The following is a 14,254-nucleotide window of genomic DNA, read 5'->3' as shown; positions in this document are numbered from 1 at the left end:
AATACACACGTAATTGACATCTAAAAGCCGATGTTTCCCCTAGTGTATTTTTGACCATACTCGTAAGGCTGCATAGTTAACAGTTCTTGAAGGACAGAACTGGGCTCATGGTTTTCGAATAAAATGAATGATTCAAGTATTTTCATTGTTTTAATTGGTATTTTTCTTAATTGAGACATAATCTGCTTACCATGATCTCTACCATGATTTTCCTTGACACACCCTAGGACTGCAAACGCACTCAGTCAATGCTTGACTCAAGTCAACACCAAGCTCAAGTAGCTGGAGCGAGCATCAAGTTTGAATCCAAAAATATTTAGACTTGTGCCTAATAATATATATACCTGTTTATTCATTTTTAAAAATTTATTAGAGTAAAATTTCTATTTTATCCACTTAAAATATTGTGATTATTTTTTATTTTAGTTTGAACTCAATCAAACTCGTACTTGACTTGACAAGCTCGAAATTGACTTCGAGCATGAGGTCAAGTTTTACATGAGGAGTTCAATTTAGTTGGAGCCTAGTAAAATTAAGTAGTACTAGATTTGATCAAATCATGACTCAACTCGACTTAGCTTGTTTGCAATCCTAATACTCCAACTCCCATTTCAAATCGAATGTGAGAATGAATGAGGGAATTGAATGTGATATGTATATAAGTTGTAGGCTGCTGGGTTGCTAATTATTTGACTTGAGCATTTAGAGACCATGACTCACACTCAAAAGTTGTGGGATCAGTGCAGGAAATGGGATGCATCAATTGAAAATTTTATTTGTTTTTTCAAAACCAAATTGAAATTCTGAGTTGCAGCATGCCAGTGCAGAATTTTCAACAAAAAGTTAAAGACGATAGATATAGAAAATGAATCTTCTAAAAGTTAAAGACGATAGATATAGAAAATGAATCTTCTAATCAAGAGCGAATGGTACAATGGTAGTAAGATCAAATACCATTTGATGTGCATGGAAACCACATTTGACAAGTAGTTCATCGATTTTTTGCAGAGAATGAATCGCAGGCACATACTAGTTCCTTTGCAGTTGTCCACAAAAACAACTATTACAACATTTAATTCATCGACCTTCTACGTCAGAAATGGTGACCTTGCTGATGGAACAAGGTTCTTGATTTTGGACTGGGTTGTCATTGATCAACCGGCTTGTAATGCAGGAAAAAGCTGGTCGATTAGGAACAGGAAGACCCGTTACCGAATCATTGTTAAGCATGGAAAGTACATCCGACATGGTTGGTCTGTCTACAGCATTTTCTTGTACACACAACAATCCAACTTGAACATATCTTGTAATTTCTTGTTTGGAGACTGTTTCACCTAAACTACGATCTGCTGCCTCTGTAACTCTTCCGTCTAGCCATAAATCCCACACCTGAAACAGAAGCAACGAATGAAAAGCATGCGTTTTTGTACAAGATCATTTCGGGAAATCGAAATAAAGAAAAAATGATGCGTAATTAGAATAATCTATCAGCTAGAGCTGTAATAAGGCGAGTACTTACATATCCTATTAAGTTCAAATGATCATCAGAGTCATAGAAAGAAGTGTTCTTCTTTCCACTTATGATCTCCAGCATCATCACCCCAAAACTATAAACGTCAGACTTGACAGAGAAAATGCCATTCATGGCATATTCAGGAGACATGTAACCGCTGTTTCGTCAACAAAATCAGTTAGTCTTAGCAAGGATACTATCATACTATAAATTTGGAAGTGGGAACATTGTTATGTAGATGAAACAAACAAATTTGAATTCTTAGTTCTTACTATGTACCAACAACTTTCTTTGTATTTGCACGCGATTCATTATCTCCAAAAATTCTTGCAGTTCCAAAATCAGAAATCTTGGGATTTAAATCATTGTCCAACAATACATTGCTTGTTTTGAGATCTCTGTGGATAATTTTTAGCCTGGAATACTTGTGGAGATATAGTAGCCCTTGAGCTATCCCATCAATAATATGTGAACGCCTTTTCCAATCTAATACTATTCCTTTTTCAGAATCTGATAACAAAAATTGTTGAGTAAATTATCAATTGGATGGCATCTAAACCATCTCAATGAAAGAATTTTACCACTCAGGCCGAAGCCTTGACATGAAAATATCCAGGTAGTTAGCTCTTTCGACTTACCAAAAACAATTGAATCCAAACTTTTATTGGGCAGGAACTCGTATATTAGTATGCGCTCCTCTCTGTGGATGCAATAGCCAAGAAGTCGTACAAGATTTCGATGTTGCAGCTTTGAGATCACTGTAACTTCATTCTTGAATTGCTCCATCCCAAATCCGGACATATGTTTCAGTCTTTTTACTGCAATTTCTTGCCCATCGTGCAGCTTTCCCTGAACCACACAACTTAGCATGTAAAGCATATTAATGGCCCGATTGAATTGCCAGAAGGAAATTCACGCGGGTGAATAAACTTGCTAATTTATTACTTGCTCTGAGGCTGTTAATAGAGGACTTCACATTGTTGGAGACGTTCAAACTTCAAAGACATTTATTTTTAACTTCTGGAAATGCAATTAGGCGTTTATTTTGAACTTATGTTAGATTCTTAGAGATGAATAATCGTTTACCTTATAGACAGGGCCAAATCCTCCTTGACCAAGCAAATTTTCATCTGCAAAATGATTTGTTGCGATTTCTATGATCGTAAAACCAAAGAAAGGCAATTCATCATCTACCCTTTTATCACGAAGCGCTAGCCTTTTTGCACTGTTGAATTCTCTTAAACCTGATCATAGATCAAAAATCAAATAACGCTCAGATCATTTCGGACTTTTATATTGTTTTAGCATATAATTGAAATGAAACTTACGATGTACAGTAAGTTAAACAACTAGGAGCTCTAATGCTAACGATAATTACCTCTGCTGTCACCATTTTTGCATTTCAGGCAGCAAAATAAGTAAAGCAATATAAGAGCCCCCAGAAATGTTACCAGGACACCAATAGATAACTTGACTTTCCATTTCTTTGACTTCTTTATCGCGGAAGGCATAGGATAAACTACAGATGGAGGACTAGGAGCAAGAGCAGGAGATGCCAGAGGAGCAAGCCCAGGTGAAGGATAAACTACAGATGGAGGACTAGGAGCGAGAGCAGGAGATGCCAGAGGAGCAAGCCCAGGTGAAGGGGTAGAATTTAATTCTGCAATGGACAAATCGCACGATTAGTATATTATCAACTTAGTATTATTCCTTTTAGCATCAATAAAAGAAACTAGTCCTTGACATTAACACACAAGCCGAACATGTCCCTGATTTTTTCTTTTTCTGGATATTTAGAAAGTTAATCATCAACATCCCGAGATGATGTGAGCTATTTGGTTTTAGAAACTTCCTCTGCTCTAAAATATGTAAGAATGCATATTACAAGGTTCAGAAACGAACAAGGGGAAAAAAAATTATTACTAACAAGTATCAAATTTTTGACCCCTTAAATAAAAAAGTAAAAGCCTCCGCATCCTTTTTAACCATACCAGATTATTGAACTGGATATAGAGGAAAGTAAAGAACATCTTCCTGGTACCTTTCCCAGCCAAATCGAAACTATCACGGACAAAACTTCTCTGTGTGCCAGAATAAAGCAGCTGCCCTTTCCGACTCCTAGTAGTTTTACAGCCCCAACCTCCTTGGTTGTACGTAATATAAGAATAAGCATAGCACGAACAATTTGTCCTGCATTTTAATTTGCAGCCAGCAAGAGTCTGGTCACTATATGTGTATCCATCCCACACATCTAATTCAGCCAATATTTCTCTAAAGCCATCTCCACCACCACAAGGATTGGTGCAGCCCAAGGATTGTTCTTTACTTTTGTTCTCATCAATCTCATCGCAAACAGCCATTGACCGATTAGCCCCAAAATCTCCAGATATAACAGTTACATTGATAAGGTGTTAATTGTTAGTAATTTTATTATTAATTTTTCCCTGTTTCCATGCCAAATATTATTTTAATTGTCAACATATACTTATATTTGGCATCTGGACTCAATTTCAGGAAGTGGAGCAGAAAAGAGAGATTTTCTTACAACAAATACTCCACACGTGGGAAGTTTCTAAAGAACATACAAGCTAGGTTCCACGGGTGTATTTGTGCTGGAATTGATGATTATAGTGGACTCCTCCGTTTTGATAATTGCAGAGGAATTGATGATTGTGCTGGAATTAATTGGAATGATGTTTTCTTTCATTATCTAACGGGGACCACGTAGAAAGTCTGTCCTTATGGTGGGAGATGTACTCATTAGCCAAGATGTTGGCTTTGATGATTGTAGTTTTTCCAATTGCTCCCTACGTAGAGTAGTGGGCTCAAGGAGAAAAGACTATGAAAAAGCTATGAAGACTAAGACTTGCCTTATATATATCGAACGATGGCAGAAGACAAGAGGCTAGTGAGTTGTAGTTTTCTTTCAAAATTAAGCTCCGTAGGAGGATAGAGGAGTTTGTAGTTTTTCTCTCCGAGGGATGTTCCAGAGGAGAGAATAGGGAGTTGTTTTGGTTTGTTGAATTCTATTATGCAATTTTCTTATTTTCTTCTGAGAGCTTTGTTATTCACTCTCTCAATTATCGAAGAAAGATGATGTCTTTAAATTCAATTGAATTGTGTGAAGATTTTCGTATGAGGCGTGGCTAATTTTCTCCTCTAGTCAAGGATCAACGCGAAGACGCAGTCCCAAATATCTGTGAGATCTAATTAATTTTACGTGTTCCTTAATTTATTAATATTTGCATGTTTTCTATTTTAATTTCCATGGAATTATTTTGTTAATTGGATATCAAGGGCCCGATGTGCAATTTGACTTATTAATCTCTTGTCAAATTAATCAATTAAATCCGTAATTGTTTAGTTGGTTAATATTAGTGACAACTAGTATTTTCACATACTAGGAGGACATGCAATCTGATTTAAATAACCCTCGTAGCGTGTTATTAATTTGGGTTAGGCTTTTCTAGTTTTTAATGCAATTAGGAAATTAATTCCTACGGTCGTACCTAGGAGTATTTCCTGGTTAGGGGTAATCAACGGTCGTACCTTGGTTATCAATAAATTAAGGAAAAGCTGGTCATTAGAGTTTATCGGTGACTATAACTAGCCTATTAATTAAATTAAGTGAACCTTCTTTGCATCAATTATCAGATGAATGGACTGTGTCTGCGTAGTTGTATCCTTGGCTAGAATTTATTTATCATTTATTTAATTGTTATTTACAATTGTATTAATTAATTATTTATTTTTGGTTAAATTATTTAATTATTTTTAGTTAAATTGTTTAATTATTTTTAGTTTATTTCTGATAAAAATCCCCCGTGTCCCGAACTTGAAAGGAATCAAATTTTTCCCAGTCCCTGTGGATTCGACCCTACTCACTACTATACACAGAAAATTTATTTTTTCTCGAGTAGGTATTTATTATTGCACAGGCTCGACACCTGTCAATTTTTGGCGCCGTTGCCGGGGACTGGCGTTAATCATTTGTTTCTTTTTAAGTTCATTTTTTTCTGGTATTTTTCTAGTTTATGCCTCGCTCTTCTCGTACAGGCGAATTAATTTTCGACCCTGAAGTAGAGAAGACCGCGCGTAGAAGGAGAAAAGAAACCAGGCGGCTCAGGGAGGAGCAATACGATATTGCTCCTCAGGAACTTGATCCAGAGGTTGAGCCGACAAATTTGTCTGGTGACAATTCAAGTGATTCAGACCAAGAGGAAGTCACTATGGCAAATGCACGAACACTAAGGGAGTTGGCTGCTCCTGATTTAAATCAGCAGCCCTTGTGCATTACTTTTCCACATTTAAATGATGACACTCCCTTTGAACTAAAATCTGGTCTAATTCATCTCTTGCCATCTTTCCATGGTCTATCAGGTGAGGAGCCCTACAAGCACTTGCAAGAATTCGACGTCGTTTGCAACAGTATGAAGCCTCCGGGAATTACAGAAGAGCAAATAAAGATGAGGGCTTTCCCCTTCTCTTTGAAGGACTCTGCAAAAGACTGGCTCTACTACCTACCGCCTGGTAGTATCACCACGTGGGATCAATTGAAGAAAAAAATTTCTGGACAAGTACTTTCCGGCGTCTCGAGCTGCGAGCCTGAGGAAAGAGATATGTGGTATCAAACAACACCCTAGCGAATCTCTCTATGAGTACTGGGAGAGATTTAAGAAACTGTGCACCAAATGCCCTCAGCATCAGATAAGTGAGCAACTGCTCATTCAATATTTCTATGAGGGGTTGCTTTTCAGGGACAGAAGCATAATCGATGCTGCAAGTGGAGGGGCGTTGGTGAACAAAACCCCTCGAGGAGCATGGGAGTTGATTGAAGGGATGGCTGAGAACTCACAGCAGTTTGGTTCAAGAGAGGACATCCCGACGCGTAAGGTGAATGAGGTGGAAACGTCCTCTATCCAACAGCAGATCTCCGAATTAACATCTTTCGTAAGACAATTAGCTGTAGGGAGTGCTTCACAAGTCAAAGTGTGTGGGGTGTGCACTGCCGTAGGTCATCCTACGGAAATGTGTCCACTGGTTCAAGAAGAAACTGCAGAACAGGTGAACATGGCTGGCCACGCGCCCGCGCCAAGAAAGCAGTACGACCCATACTCAAACACCTACAATCCTGGTTGGAGGGATCACCCCAACCTTAGCTATGGAGGAAATAGGCAGTCTAACTTTGTGCCAAATAGACAGCAAGGACACCAACAGCAGTACCATCCTCGCCCACCACCACCACTCCCTTCAAACTCAAGTCCGTCCATGGAAGAGATAATGAAGCAATTACTTGCTAATCAACAAAAGACGGATTCAGACCTGCAAAGCATGAGAAATCAACTGGGACAGGTGCAATCATTGCAAAATCAAATGAATCAAATGGCTATAACAATCAACCGTTTGGAGTCCCAAGTTCAAGGAAAATTGCCATCTCAACCTGAGGCAAATCCAAAGAATGTAAGTGCAATGACTTTAAGGAGTGGCAAGGAAGTTCAAGGACCCGAACCGGTGATTCCTAAAGACAAGGACGAGGAACGGATTGAGAAAGAATTGGAAGAGGAGGGCACAGACAACAAAAATGCAAAGGTACCCTCGAACCCAATTCCTACAGCTAAAACTAATCCACCTCCCTTTCCTAGCAGGTTAGAAAAACCAAAGAAGCAAGACAAGGAAAAAGAGGTCCTGGAGATTTTTCGCAAGGTGGAGATCAACATACCCCTACTGGATGCGATTAAACAAGTACCCAGGTACGCAAAATTTTTGAGGGACCTGTGTGCCAACCGCAAGCGGTTGAAGGGGGATGAACGAGTTATAGTTGGGGAGAATGTTTCAGCAATTCTACAAAGAAAGCTTCCACCGAAATGCGGAGATCCAGGTATGTTTACTATTCCTTGTAGGATAGGTAATACTTTGATTGGGAAGGCCATGTTAGACCTGGGAGCCTCAATTAATGTCATGCCAAAGTCCATTTATGCCTCCTTAAACTTAGGCCCTTTGAAAGAGACTGGGATAATAATTCAATTAGCTGACAGGACCAATGCATACCCTGACGGGTTGATTGAAGATGTTTTGGTAAAAAATAATGAATTGGTTTTTCCAGCTGATTTTTATGTGCTCGACATGGAGGATGAACACTCCCGTGATCCGTCACCTGTGTTGTTAGGTAGACCCTTTTTAAGTACAGCCCGAACCAAAATTGATGTTAATAAGGGTACTTTGTCTATGGAATTTGATGGTGAGATTGTTCACTTTAACATCTTTGAGACCATGAAATATCCATCCGATTCAAATATTGGCTCTGTTTTCTCGATAAATGTTATTGACCCTGCTATACAGGAGGTTTTTGAAATTGAAGGCAGGGATGAACTAGAGGTCGTCCTGACCAGGCACTTTGAGTCCGAAACAACCTCTAGGGTAGAGTTGAGTGAAGAGCTTAAATGCGTGATTGGATCGTTGCAAACGTTACCAACCACGAAGACAAGGTATGATCTTGCACCGATTTTCATACCCGAACCTCACCAAAGGTTACTTCCATCTGTGGTGCAGGCACCTGTCTTGGAACTAAAACCACTGCCGAAACACCTAAAATATGTATACTTAGGTGAAGGGGGGACACTTCCAGTGATCATCTCCGCGGGTTTATCAAAGGTTCAAGAAGAGAAACTACTTCGAGTTCTTAGGGAACATAAGCAGGCGATAGGATGGACCATCGCCGACATTAAGGGAATTAGCCCTGCGGTGTGTATGCACCGAATTCGACTCGAGGAGAATGCTAAACCCGTACGGCAAGCTCAACGGAGATTAAATCCTCTCATGATGGAGGTCGTAAAGAAAGAGATTTTAAAACTGCTGGACGTTGGAATTATATTTGCAATATCAGATAGCCCGTGGGTAAGTCCAGTACAGGTGGTCCCGAAGAAGGCAGGGGTGGCAGTGGAATCAAACCAAGAGGGTGAGCTCGTACCAATTCGAAAGCCCACCGGATGGCGACAGTGTATCGATTACCGAAAGCTAAATGCCGTCACGAAAAAGGACCATTTTCCCCTCCCTTTCATTGACCAGATGGTGGAGCGATTAGCATGTCGAGCTTACTATTGTTTTTTGGATGAATTTTCAGGTTATTTTCAAATTGCTATCGCACCCGAGGACCAAGAGAAGACTACTTTCACCTGCCCATTTGAAACATTTGCATACCGAAGGATGCCATTTGGATTGTGTAATGCACCTGCTACCTTTCAAAGATGCATGGTAAGTATCTTTTCAGAATATGTTGAGAAAATTATTGAGGTTTTCATGGACGATTTCAGTGTATATGGTGAAAGTTTTGAAAACTGTCTAGATAATCTGAAATTGATCTTAGTAAGGTGTATAGAAACTAATCTCGTGCTTAATTGGGAAAAATGTCATTTTATGGTTGAACACGGGATAGTTTTGGGTCATGTTGTATCATCTACAGGTATTGAGGTTGATAAGGCAAAAATAGATGTTATATCTACTTTACCTTACCCAGCGAGTGTGCGGGAAGTTCGTTCTTTCTTGGGTCACGCAGGTTTCTATAGAAGATTCATCAAGGATTTCTCGAAAATTGGAGCACCCTTGTTCCAACTTTTGCAAAAAGATGTATCCTTCGAATTTGATGAAGCATGTAAGGGGGCATTCAATAAGTTAAAGGAGTTATTGATCACCTCACCTATTATCCAACCCCCTGACTGGAACCTCCCATTCGAGATCATGTGCGACGCCAGTGACTATGCAGTTGGTGCGGTATTGGGTCAAAGAGTAGGAAAAGCAGCTCATGCTATTTACTACGCATCTCGAGTCTTGAACGGAGCTCAATTGAACTATTCAACCACCGAAAAGGAGCTTTTAGCGGTTATTTTTGCCTTAGAAAAATTTCGGTCTTATTTACTTGGTGCTAAAGTTATTATTTTTTCTGATCATGCAGCTTTACGGTATTTATTGACCAAGAAAGAGGCAAAACCGCGATTGATACGGTGGATATTGTTGTTACAAGAATTCAACCTGGAGATCCGAGATAAGAAAGGGGCGGAGAATCTGGTAGCAGATCACTTGAGTCGAGTACAAGTCGTCGAAGATGACATCCCATTGAGAGAAGCATTCCCCGAGGAGCATTTATTTTCTATTAACTCATCTTTGCCTTGGTATGCAGATATTGTTAATTTTCTAGTCACTGACAAATTTCCTACAGGATGGCCTAAGGCAAAGAGAGACAAGTTGAGGAGCGATGCAAAGTTCTACATTTGGGATGATCCTTACCTCTGGAAGCGGGGTGCTGATCAAATCATCCGTAGATGTGTAAGTGAAGTTGAATTTCAATCTATTCTAGCCTATTGTCACTCTTTTGCATGTGGAGGTCACTTTGGACCGAAGAGAACGGCTCGTAAGGTGCTAGAGAGTGGATTCTATTGGCCAACTCTATTCAAGGATGCCTACTCATTTTGTAAGTCATGTGATAAGTGTCAAAGAGTGGGTAATATCTCTCGTAGGGATCAAATGACTCAAACCCCAATGATTTTTGTTGAAATTTTTGACGTTTGGGGCATTGATTTTATGGGTCCTTTTCCTTCGTCCTTTGGTTTTTTGTATATATTGCTTGCTGTAGATTATGTTTCGAAGTGGGTAGAAGCAAAGGCTACCCGCACTAATGATTCCAAAGTGGTTGCAGAATTCGTTAAGTCTAATATTTTTGTTCGCTTTGGGATGCCGCGAGCAATTGTAAGTGATCGGGGTACTCATTTCTGCAACAAAACGATCGCTGCAATTTTTAGGAGATATGGTGTCTTGCACAAAGTTTCTACATCCTACCATCCTCAAACAAATGGTCAGGCGGAAGCATCGAACCGAGAGATCAAATCAATTCTAGAAAAGATGGTCCGACCCGATAGGAAGGATTGGAGTGTGAGACTAGATGATGCACTATGGGCATATAGGACGGCATATAAAACACCCATTGGCATGTCCCCTTACCGATTGGTATTTGGAAAGCCATGTCATCTCCCGGTCGAGTTTGAGCATAGAGCATTTTGGGCGGTCAAACAATGCAACATGGATATCGAGGAAGGCGGAATTCAAAGAAAGTTACAATTACTAGAGTTGGAAGAAATCCGAAATGAAGCATACGAGAATGCAGTGATCTATAAGGAGAAGAATCGGATCTTTCATGACCAACAGATCTCTAGGAAGACATTCGTCTGCGGGCAAAAAGTTTTACTATACCACTCCAAATTGAAACTATTTCCAGGTAAATTACGTTCTCGTTGGATTGGCCCTTTTGTTGTGACTAATGTCTTTTATTATGGTGCAGTAGAGATCCAAAGTTTGAAGACGGAGAAGAAATTTGTGGTGAATGGTCACCGTCTCAAGCCGTATTATGAAGGATTTCCAGTTGAGCGGGTAGAGATGATGCATTTGGAGGACCCAATTTGCTTAGTTTAAGCAAATTACGGGTTATGTCTAGCCAAAGACACTAAAGAAAGGCGCTAGTTTGGGAGGCAACCCGAATATTAGTCTTGTTATTTTTAGTTGTCTTGTTATTTCTAGTTGTTCTTCTTTTGCACCAAGTCATTTACTCGTTGGGTAGTATCTGTATTAATATTTCCTTCACTGCAATCAGGAAGTGAAATCTTGGCGTGCCCGCGCGGTGTTTGAGTTTTCTGAGACCAGAGGACGAAAACCAATCTTGGCGTGCCCGCGCGGTGTTTGAGTTTTCTGAGACCAGAGGACGAAGACTAATCTTGGCGTGCCCACGCGGTGTTGGACGACCCAAACCATGTTTTTGCAATAAAAAAAAAAAAAAAAACCAACTTTTATTATTATTATTATTATTATTATTACTATTCCTATTCTTATGAGTATTATTATTATTATTCTTATTATTCCTATCTTTAACAGAAAAAGAAAAGATTATTTTCTTTCTACAAAAAAAAAAAAAAAAAAAAAAAAAAAATTTTCCTCTTCTCTTTTCTTTTTCTTCTTTCTTTCTTTCTTTTCTTCTTTCTTTCTTTCTTTCTTTTTCTTTCTTCTTCGGCTGCGAACCTCACCCCACCGCCGCCCACCCCAGCTCTAACCGCCGCCCACCCAGCTCTTCTCGCCGCTGCCTCGGCTCTCCTCGCCAAGGGTGACCACCAGCTCATCTGACCTCCTTCACCCTTGCCATAGCCACCGCCTCCAAGATCCGCCTGAAGCCCCGAAAGCCGCGCACCACCAGATCCAGCTGCCGCAAACTCTTCTCTCCCATAGCCACCACCTTCATCGCACCACTGGCTTCGTATGCACGCGCCTGCCTCAATCTTTTTCTATTATTATTTTTTATTTTCTTATTTTATTATTGCAGTATGTTTTTATTATTTTTATTACAATACGTTTTTGAAAATTTTGCGTGTTTGGACTACCTGACATTTCTATTCCTCCTTAGTTGGGTACTTCTGTGTTACTTTGCTTGTTTCTTTTTACTTTGCTTGATTTTTATTTATTTAGTAGATTGACTTGTGGTTAGTCGTGTGATTTTTAGAATTGAATGTCCAATCGTTAATCATTATATATATATATTTTAGGTCGAATTGTGTTTAATCTGCTGTACTTTGTGTCTAACTGTGGGTAATTTGCTACAGTTGTTTGTTCAATTGGGAGGTGCCTTTAACACTTAAATTTACTTATTGAAGTAGATTGCCTTCAATTGCCTTAAATGAGAGCCTTTTGTCTGTTTGCATTTCAATTACTACATTGATTGGGGTGATTATGAGGTGCATTATTATTACATTTGGCTAAGTTTGGAACCACGAGTGTTTATTGATTGCATTTGTTATAAGTGTTGGGATATCTGTATAACTTGTGAGTGAATGCAGTGTGCATTTTGTTCATTGAATTGATTTTTCATTTGTTAGTGCTTTGAATTTCTTGTTTCCATTATTCGTTAGCAACTGTTGTCTATTGTGGTACGGAATGCAATTTGGAAAGAATGGTGAAACCACGATCCCGACCCTTTGACCTCCGCTCCGCCTCCTCCAACTACAGGTGCTAATAGCTGGCACCAGCTTCAGGGGAGTTTCGTTGTCCATCTTCTTATTTTTACTAATTAATTATCACATTGAGGGCAATGTGTACTTTAAGTGTGGGGGGATTTGGATTTGATTGGAGTTTCTTTAAATTGTTGCTTTTCTTATTGTCGTCTTGATGAATAAATGTGGCAACTCACTCTTCTATTGCTGGTTGTGATTTATCCTATGAATTTTGTTTAGATGGCAAGTAAAAGCATATTATCTTGGTGAATATTATGAGTTTAATGACTTGGTGCAAATTGTGGTTAAATTGTTTAGGCAATATAAATATTTTACTAGCAATTGTTGTGTGAATTGGGCAATTGTTGATCTTAGTTCTCCATATTAGGAGATGACGTGGGTCATGATCTTTAATTATATGGTATTCTGATGCTTTAATTATGGTTAATAAATGACTCTACTCCGCTAGTGCCGTCACCCAGTAACCGGGAGTCTTCACCACAAGTGTCGACTCTCGCGTCAAAAAGTGGCGATATCTATGAGTAGTTAGTCCTGAAGCTGTGAAAAGTTGAGTAACTGGGCTCTTTCATCTAAAAATGTCAGAATTCACGTCAAAAGACTTGAATAGCTTGGGACTGAGCATTTTGTGAAAAAAAAAAAAAAAAAAAAGAAAAGAAAAGAAAAGAAAATAATAAGTAAGCTTATGATCATGTTGGCCTGCCGATCCTTGTTCTTCAATGTTGAGATTTTGATTTTCAGTTGACCCAATTGCTAACTTTTGCTAGTTTAATATTTTGATTTCTTAGACGAGTTAGCTATGAATTGGACGAGTCTATGATTTCAGGAGCTAACCGGGAGAAATATGTCTTGACACTTAGCCACTAAAACTTGATTTTGGGATAAGCGTAGCTTGGCAGTAAATGAAATGAGAGTTAGCCATTGTTGAATTTAGTTGTTCCCATGCTTGAGGACAAGCATGATTTAAGTGTGGGGGAAATTGATAAGGTGTTAATTGTTAGTAATTTTATTATTAATTTTTCCCTGTTTCCATGCCAAATATTATTTTAATTGTCAACATATACTTATATTTGGCATCTGGACTCAATTTCAGGAAGTGGAGCAGAAAATAGAGATTTTCTTACAACAAATACTCCACACGTGGGAAGTTTCTAAAGAACATACAAGCTAGGTTCCACGGGTGTATTTGTGCTGGAATTGATGATTATAGTGGACTCCTCCGTTTTGATAATTGCAGAGGAATTGATGATTGTGCTGGAATTAATTGGAATGATGTTTTCTTTCATTATCTAACGGGGACCACGTAGAAAGTCTGTCCTTATGGTGGGAGATGTACTCATTAGCCAAGATGTTGGCTTTGATGATTGTAGTTTTTCCAATTGCTCCCTACGTAGAGTAGTGGGCTCAAGGAGAAAAGACTATGAAAAAGCTATGAAGACTAAGACTTGCCTTATATATATCGAACGATGGCAGAAGACAAGAGGCTAGTGAGTTGTAGTTTTCTTTCAAAATTAAGCTCCGTAGGAGGATAGAGGAGTTTGTAGTTTTTCTCTCCGAGGGATGTTCCAGAGGAGAGAATAGGGAGTTGTTTTGGTTTGTTGAATTCTATTGTGCAATTTTCTTATTTTCTTCTGAGAGCTTTGTTATTCACTCTCTCAATTATCGAAGAAAGATGATGTCTTTAAATTCAATTGAATTGTGT

General features: G+C 39.0%; 2 protein-coding genes and 1 non-coding gene across 3 annotated transcripts; 1 reads left to right on the top strand and 2 right to left on the bottom strand.

Moving 5' to 3' along the window:
- Positions 1-982: 982 nt before the first annotated feature.
- On the bottom strand, positions 983-3,873 carry LOC113742043 (cysteine-rich receptor-like protein kinase 44). The gene is made up of 7 exons (XM_027269736.2): positions 3,555-3,873; positions 2,892-3,173; positions 2,600-2,757; positions 2,152-2,362; positions 1,786-2,023; positions 1,520-1,670; positions 983-1,389 (listed from the first exon to the last, which is right to left on the bottom strand). The coding sequence occupies exons 1-7, from the start codon at positions 3,871-3,873 to the stop codon at positions 1,078-1,080; spliced, it is 1,671 nt and encodes a 556-aa protein (XP_027125537.2). The 3' UTR covers positions 983-1,077.
- A 1,869-nt stretch (positions 3,874-5,742) lies between these two features.
- Positions 5,743-10,972, top strand: LOC140005436 (uncharacterized). The gene is made up of 4 exons (XM_072046417.1): positions 5,743-6,137; positions 6,271-7,727; positions 7,872-8,489; positions 8,964-10,972. Exons 1-4 carry the CDS (start codon positions 5,743-5,745, stop codon positions 10,970-10,972), a joined length of 4,479 nt encoding a protein of 1,492 aa, XP_071902518.1.
- LOC113743113 (small nucleolar RNA R71) lies at positions 6,116-6,222 on the bottom strand. Its single transcript, XR_003460999.1, has one exon. It is a non-coding gene; the product is annotated as a small nucleolar RNA R71 (small nucleolar RNA).
- Positions 10,973-14,254: the final 3,282 nt, after the last annotated feature.

The sequence above is a fragment of the Coffea arabica genome, chromosome 4e, assembly GCF_036785885.1.
Source record: "Coffea arabica cultivar ET-39 chromosome 4e, Coffea Arabica ET-39 HiFi, whole genome shotgun sequence".
Lineage (NCBI taxonomy): Eukaryota > Viridiplantae > Streptophyta > Magnoliopsida > Gentianales > Rubiaceae > Coffea > Coffea arabica.
Note: the sequence above shows the minus strand (reverse complement) of the source record. Positions and strands in the feature narration are given on the sequence as shown.

Coding starts and splice junctions, on each gene's coding strand:
- LOC113742043 (XM_027269736.2), bottom strand. CDS start 3,873: ATGGCTGTTTGCGATGAGATTGATGAGAACAAAAGTAAAGAACAATCC. Junction 3,174..3,554: donor TTTCGATTTGGCTGGGAAAG/GTACCAGGAAGA, acceptor TGTCCATTGCAG/AATTAAATTCTACCCCTTCA. Junction 1,390..1,519: donor ATTTGAACTTAATAGGATAT/GTAAGTACTCGC, acceptor CTTCTGTTTCAG/GTGTGGGATTTATGGCTAGA.
- LOC140005436 (XM_072046417.1), top strand. CDS start 5,743: ATGGCAAATGCACGAACACTAAGGGAGTTGGCTGCTCCTGATTTAAAT. Junction 6,138..6,270: donor CCTGAGGAAAGAGATATGTG/GTATCAAACAAC, acceptor GTTGCTTTTCAG/GGACAGAAGCATAATCGATG. Junction 7,728..7,871: donor CAAAATTGATGTTAATAAGG/GTACTTTGTCTA, acceptor TTGAAATTGAAG/GCAGGGATGAACTAGAGGTC.